Genomic DNA, 7,275 nt, shown 5'->3' with positions numbered 1-7,275 from the left:
TCATCATTACTTCTTCAAAAGAATTAAGCTCTATCCCCGACTTTGGCTCCTCAATTGTATCACCACCAACTTCATCCTCTATTTGAGACGTCCCGATAGTGCCATCCTTAGTTTCTCATAAATCTAGTCTATCTTCGTCTCCATTTTCAACTCTAGAGGAGTTACATAGAATATCAGTATCCCTACACTCGGGTGTTTCCTCTACACCAACTATTTTGCCCGTATTGGAGCTTGTAGTCATAAGAGGAGTCGGGTAACCAGTATTCTACAAAAAGAACAAAAAATCTATGACATTACCCTTTAAAAAAAACCCAACTTAAAGAAAAAGTACACGAACACAGTTGGATCACCACTTGAATATTGCTCAGATATTGGTAGCCATCTGCATATGGCAAACAAGTAGGTAACCTCGTAGGAATTGGTCCATAGTAACCGTGCATGTAATTTGTGAAGTTTGGACAAGTTGATGGCATGTCTTTATCCCTTCATCTCATTTTTCAATAAAGAAAAAATAACTTTCCAGGACCTGAAACAAATAGTCCCAAATATCTTAAGTAGATAATTCATCATCACACAATTTAAAACAAGAACATTTTAAAGAGACAGAATTTTGAAGGGGAATAAACACTTCATCTTTTGAAGCATTCTGATATCAATATTCAAGTTTATATATCAGATATGGCCAATTCTCTTAGTTTGGCTTAAAGAGACAAATGTCCAATACAAAGATTCAGCCAATTAAAGTTTATTTCAGATAGAGAGAGAGCTATACAATTAAATGTTGAAATGAAGGGAACAAGGAAGATAAAGGAAATGAGCATTGCAACAGACAGGAGATGGAGTGATGGGGGCAAGGATGATAATGGGGATTGTAAAATCAATGTAAATCAGTGATTCTTTTTGGGTGCTTCTAGCTTTCTGAAAAATCAATGGAAATCTGTGTGTCAGCTTCCAATCAGTTTGCATAAAGGTAGTTTTATGCCCGGACCAGTTCAAAGTTAAATTCTTACCGAAAACAAGTAAACATAACTCTTAAAAAACATAATAAAAATCCAAGTGTTTCAAAACTGACATAAATCTAAGACGCTGAAGTCAAATTCGTCTTAACTCAGTATAAACATAGCCCCCCATCCCCCTATGCACACAACCCACCGTGGCCTGTGCACTAACATCTGCAAATTCTAACAGAATGAAGGAAATAATCTTGAAAGTGCATATAATAAACTCATGACAGCTACCCAATAAAACCTATAAAATTATTTATTTCATGTTAGGAGAAAAGTTGTAGATATCTATATCATAGCAGTTCCTCACAGAGAGGCATTTTTTCCTTCACTGAAGGACAAGGAGGTGAAGGAAAAGAATTAATTATAGCAAGCAGAGAAACGAAACTATCTAAATATTAAAAAAAAATTACTAAAGTCTTCACCCATCCTCTGGTTAATTAAGTTCGAAAAACATTCAATACATCTGACAGCCAAAGACTATTCCCTTGTTTTTGCTTAATATAGATTACGGAAAGTCCGAGTCCAAAATCCCAGGACTCGACTAATTCTGTGTGCATTAATGACTAAATTTTTTGTTATAAGAAAAAGACATACAAGATGTGTTATATCACTCAACGACAACCTATTCGCATAAAAATATATTTATAAGTGCATATAATTGTAATATGTAGTAAAATATTTTAAAGAAAACGGATATCGAACTTACGTGGAATAATTATGCTATTGAGTATTGAAATTAACTAAATTAATTACTATTTAGAAAATCGAAATTTGAAGAATAGTTTATCTAAATTAAACCGAAGAAAAGAACATTAAAATTAAGATTTTAAAAAATAATATGAATAGATTTAGAGCGTTTGACTTTACCTATCAAATCCCATATAGTTTATTCTTCCTTATTATAGAATCTCAATTATCCCAAGTTGATGATAAAAATTCCTTAACAACTCAATATTTTCTCTCGAACAATATCAAATATATCTCTAACTAATAATTTTATATTTCTATGTGAATTGAACTAATTAGACACTCATTAAGTTCTTTAGATTTTTTTTTTAAAATACACTGGTCACGGTAAAGCATCTCTGCTTTCACTCAACAAATAACGTTTAATCCTAGAGTTTTAATCACAAATCACCTCTTGGTATCATTGTGATTCAATATATCAAACAATAGTTAGTTAGAAAATTGCAAGCATTAAGAATAAGCAATAAATACTCAATCATGAAAATATTGAAAATAAAATAACTTGAAATATAAATTGTGCACTCAATGCTAGACTACATCAAAACTCTAGAAAATAGAATTAGTTCATAATGAAATTGAAAAGAATAAAATTGGTGTTTTTTGTTGAAGTCGATTGGTGAAGCATGCGGCTCTCGCTTCTGCCCTCCAGTCCTGCCTTCTCAAAAGAACTCTTCAAAAATAAATTCTGGAACTCTAAACTCAGACTCAGACTCTAAAACATAAAAATTGTTGACTCTAATTCAGAACTCCCTCCTATTCATCCCACAAGTCGATATTAAATAGATGTCAAAATTCAAATCTTGAAACAAGATAACTGCGATTACAATCTAGCCTAAAAATATGAAAAATAGTTTCTAAAGATAAATGTTAACATAAAAGAAATTATCCCAAAAATAAAGGAATTATCTAAAATGGAAGATTCAGTAATATGTGGCTTGAATTGTGGAGCTTAGAAGGATTTGGTGATCAGCAGTAGATTGGTCTCGGTCGGAAGGAATTATCACACCGAGTATATGCTGTGTGCGCTGAATATACTTGGCGTGGAGGTCACAAATGAACGGGGGTGTGGAGGTCACAAAGATCACATGGCCCTCTCCACGCCTACCGAGTGAAAAGACTCCGGACTAGGATGAAAAACCCCTCTTGCATTTTCTAGTTGTTTCTCATGATGTCTTTTAGGTTAGTCTTTTAAGTTGGTCGTTTAGACTAGTTACCCAATCTAACCGCCTAGAGTCTTGTCGACAAGTTTTTGTGCCTTCTGGTCGCACCTTCTGGTTACAAGTCTCCTTGCCTACCGAGAGGTAAGTCTTCTAACCTTTGGGCGAGAGAAACCTCTTTGCTGCCCACGGGAAAAGGCTCCTCGCCCAAATCTCAACGGCTCTCTTTAGATCTCGCTGCTTCTTATCGGTTTGGATCCGTAGTCTCTTCTTTTGTACCAAAATACTCTCATTTTGCACTAAATCTTCATATTCCTTCAAATTCAAGAAAATAAATAAAAATATGTAGAAATAAAATAAAATCAATAATATTGAAAGGAAAATGACACTTTTCATTAATAAAAAAGTGATAAAAATCATATAAAAATAACACTTATCACGTCCAAACATGAAACAAGATTATTGGCTAGCCTTAGATGCTTATGAAACAAAACAGAGAAATGATAAGCTCATTTAAGCTCAATCACATACAATGGAGCCTTAGAAAATGATGGCTACCCCCAACGACACCAACACGAGATTTGGCTGGATTCAGTGGCTTTCAGTGTTTCACACGGGATTTCTGTGTTTTGATTTCATTTTCGCATTTCCCTCTCATTTTGTGTTTTTCATTTTTTTTAAATGATAATCGGATGACGTGGCACCCTGTGTACCTGTAGAAGAACTATTATTTAAAACAATGATTATATTTATAAAATCAACCATGATATATCTACATAACATCATGTGCCATTAAAAAAATATTTGCATAAAAAAAAAGTAAATACGTAGCTAGCTATCTATGTTTAGGGGAGGTTTGGATAATGAGTTGAAATGAAATTTGAAAATTGAATAAAATATTGTTAGAATATTATTTTTAATATTATTATTATTTTGAAATGTGAAAAAAGTTAAATTGTTTATTGTATTCTATGTAAAAATTTAAAAAAATTATAATAATTAAATGAGATGAGATGAGATGAAACATTTTTTTGTATCCAAACCTAACTTCACTCTTAAAGAAATAAGAAAGATTATTGGAGTTCACGTAGATGAAACCTTGAACCGTTACCATGTCGATGTCCCCAACATAATTATGCACCATAATAATGAATAATATAATTCTTAATAGTCACTCATGTGCTCAGATAAATGTTGCAATCTCATTCCTTATTTCAGACATTGTTTAGGCCAATATACTTATATCTACTTTTTTTCCCTTAGCTTATACTTATATGTACTTCAAAGCTTAGGGCATCATATTAAATACCAAAATATACATAAAATTCAGTTACAACAAACTATAATTCATGATCTCGTAATTATGCTGATAAAAACATTAGCACCCAACAAACATTAATCAGAGAAAAGATCTGCAGAACATACTTTGAGAACATGCAATCCAAAACGTATGCAAATAAGAAAATGTTAATATGAGTTTCAAATATATCTATTAAATGTGTCAATTCATTATTTTAATTTTTTTTTATTTTTTTTAGTGATTAAAAAAATGATTATTAGTAAATTTATATAAATACATATTTTTAATGGTTAAACATATTTAAAAAATAGTTAAAATGTTAATTAGTCTGCATATTTAAAATGTATATTTGACGTGCACCTTAATATTTTCCATACCAATAATGCCACGAGTCAGTACGGAGAGAGGAAATGTGATGCTTGGGATTGTCGTATGCGATGGAGTGTGAATGTGATACTTGGGGTTGTCGCATGCGGAGACGGAGTTGTGTTTTTATCGTTTAGACGCGGTTGATTTGATTATGAGAGAAATAAGATGAAAAATAAAAATTAAAAAAAATATTATGAAAATATTTATTTTTTAATATTATTATTATTTTAAAATTTAAAAAAATTATAATAATTAAATAAAATCAATATTTTTACTACCCAAACCAGCGGTGTTCTTGTATGTGCAGAAAGGCTAACACCTAAATAAAAGAAGACACAGCTAAAATGAAATAAAGCTGGAGTCGTAGTAAGGGGACTAATAAGTGGAGGACTGAAAGCTGAAGTGATACGAAAGAAAGGCTTGGTGTAGTCGGTGCGTTCTGACAGCAAGAGCTGTAAGGCTGATTCACCTTATTCGATTATTTAAAATTAAAAAATCGTTAATAGCAATTAACAATTAGATCAATTCCCCCGGGGGTCTTCTGCGGTGGAGTTTAACTGTATTTAGTTATTGAGGTGAATTGAGTTGAGTTAAATTTTTTATAAATAGTAATGAATTAAAATAATAGAGTAAGTTTTATGAATCTCACTTAAGATGTGTTTAGATGTTAAAATGAGTTTAGATTTATTTATGAGAATTTGAAAAAGATTGTGAGTCCTAAGTGTAAAGAGGTATTAAATTGAAAAAAGTTGTGAGTCCTACGTTTAAAGAGATTTTGAGTTGAAATGAATTTAATGATTTGAGAGTTAGGTATTTAGATATTATACTTAGTTTAAAATTAGACTGAACTGAGTTGATCTCAGTAGAATCTAACAATCAAACGGGGCCTAAGTCGGCTTCTAAGTCGATGATCCTTCGTTTCTCTTCGAGACAGTGTAAGGTGTAGTGATACTGTTTTTTCTTGCAAAACCAGAGTATTATTATGGTCATGGAGGAGGAGGAGCTTGCAAAGAGGTGGGAGAGACTTAACCTGTCAAGGGAGGATAGTGATGTCTTCCCAGTTTCTACTGAGGTAATGAAAGATATGGAGGATCGAGGAAAACTCCGTATTATTGGAGGGGTGATGACAGACAAGGGGATTAATCATCAAGCTTTTAGAATAACTATGTCACAAGTATGGAGGCTGGAAGACTGGGTGAAGTTTAAGGAAATGGGAGATCACATGTTCTTAATTGAGTTTCAAAGTTTACCTGATAAGGAAAGAGTTCTTGCGGGTCGACCTTGGTCTTTTGACAGAAAGTTGTTGTCTTTACAAGAAGTGGATGAAGATGTTCCAATTGGTGCAATACAATTTAAGTTTGAACCTTTTTGGGTTCAAATGCATAACCTTCCTATGTCAGTAATGAATGAAGAGATGAGAGAGCAATTTGGTTCCTTAATTGGAAAGGTGATAAGGGTTATGCGGATTTAGAAGGATTGGCATGGGGAAAATGTCTTCGAGTAAGAATAGCAATGGATTTACAAAGGCCTCTTGTGAGGGGAAAGTGGTTGTTGGTAGGGAATCAAAATTATTGAATATCTTTCAAATATGAAATGTTACAAAACTTTTGTTTTCAATGTGGAATTCTGGCTCATAATGGGAGAGTATGCTATAATTCGAGAGTAAATAGTCAAGGGGAGAAACTAATAGACTTACAATTTGGCTCTTACCTTAGGGCCTAACCTATGAACTCTTCCATCTTTGATTATAAAAAATATGGAGGTACAACCAATACAAATCACCAGAAAGGGTGGCAGAAGGATGAGGTAAAGTTTGGTAAAAATGCTAGAGAAGAGGAGTGTGGAACTGAGGTCACTGTTTTAAAAGACCAAAACGATTTATTAAATCAATCAAAGGAAGAGAGGGAGAATAGTGAGAAGGAGAACCAGAGCATAAAGACTACATTAAAGAGGGTGGAGAGTCTGAATAAGAAACCTGTTAATAGAGGGACAATTTCTGATACAAAAAAGGGGAAGTTAACTAGCCATATGGATCTGAAAAATTACAATGATAACATGGATAGTTTAATAATACAGCATGGAATATCCAGCTATATTAGGCCTCAAGGTAAGTGTGTGATTGTTGGATTTGTGATACAAAGTGGTTCTCAAGTAGTGAACAGCAAAAGGTGTGCCACATGGAAAAAGAGGGCTAGGGAGGTAAACAGTTCAACAACATAGAAAGAAGAGATTGTTAATCTAGATAGTAAAAAGAGGGTTTTAACCAATCAAGTGGAACAAGCAAAGGACTCAAAGAAGAGGAAGGAAGTTTAAACTTTCAAATTTAACAAGTCCAATCCTGAGTTGGTGGAGGCTGAGCAATGATAGGCCTTAATTGGAACTGTAGAGGGCTTGGGAACCCTCGTACAATTAGAGAGGTTCATAGGTTGGTGATGAAAAAGTGTCCCAAGTTTGTTTTTCTAATAGAGGCCAAATGTGGTAGGAAGAAAGTGGGGGAGGTCAGGAACAATGTAGGTTTTGATTGTAGTTTTGTTATAGAAAGTAGTGGTCTTAGTGGAGGTATAGCTTTTTGTGGAATAGCTGTGACAATTTTAATCTCGATTCTTATTCTCAGCAACATACATCTTTGGTTTTAAAGAAGGAAGGAGATAACATAGAATATCTGATCACTAGATTTTAGGAAGCTCTTATACTT

General features: G+C 33.3%; 1 protein-coding gene across 1 annotated transcript; it reads left to right on the top strand.

Moving 5' to 3' along the window:
• Positions 1-5,568: 5,568 nt before the first annotated feature.
• Positions 5,569-6,051, top strand: LOC121246495. The gene has a single exon (XM_041144674.1). The coding sequence runs from the start codon at positions 5,569-5,571 to the stop codon at positions 6,049-6,051; it is 483 nt and encodes a 160-aa protein (XP_041000608.1).
• Positions 6,052-7,275: the final 1,224 nt, after the last annotated feature.

This window comes from Juglans microcarpa x Juglans regia, chromosome 1D (genome assembly GCF_004785595.1).
Source record: "Juglans microcarpa x Juglans regia isolate MS1-56 chromosome 1D, Jm3101_v1.0, whole genome shotgun sequence".
NCBI lineage: Eukaryota > Viridiplantae > Streptophyta > Magnoliopsida > Fagales > Juglandaceae > Juglans > Juglans microcarpa x Juglans regia.
This window is presented reverse-complemented; position numbering and strand designations above follow the sequence as displayed.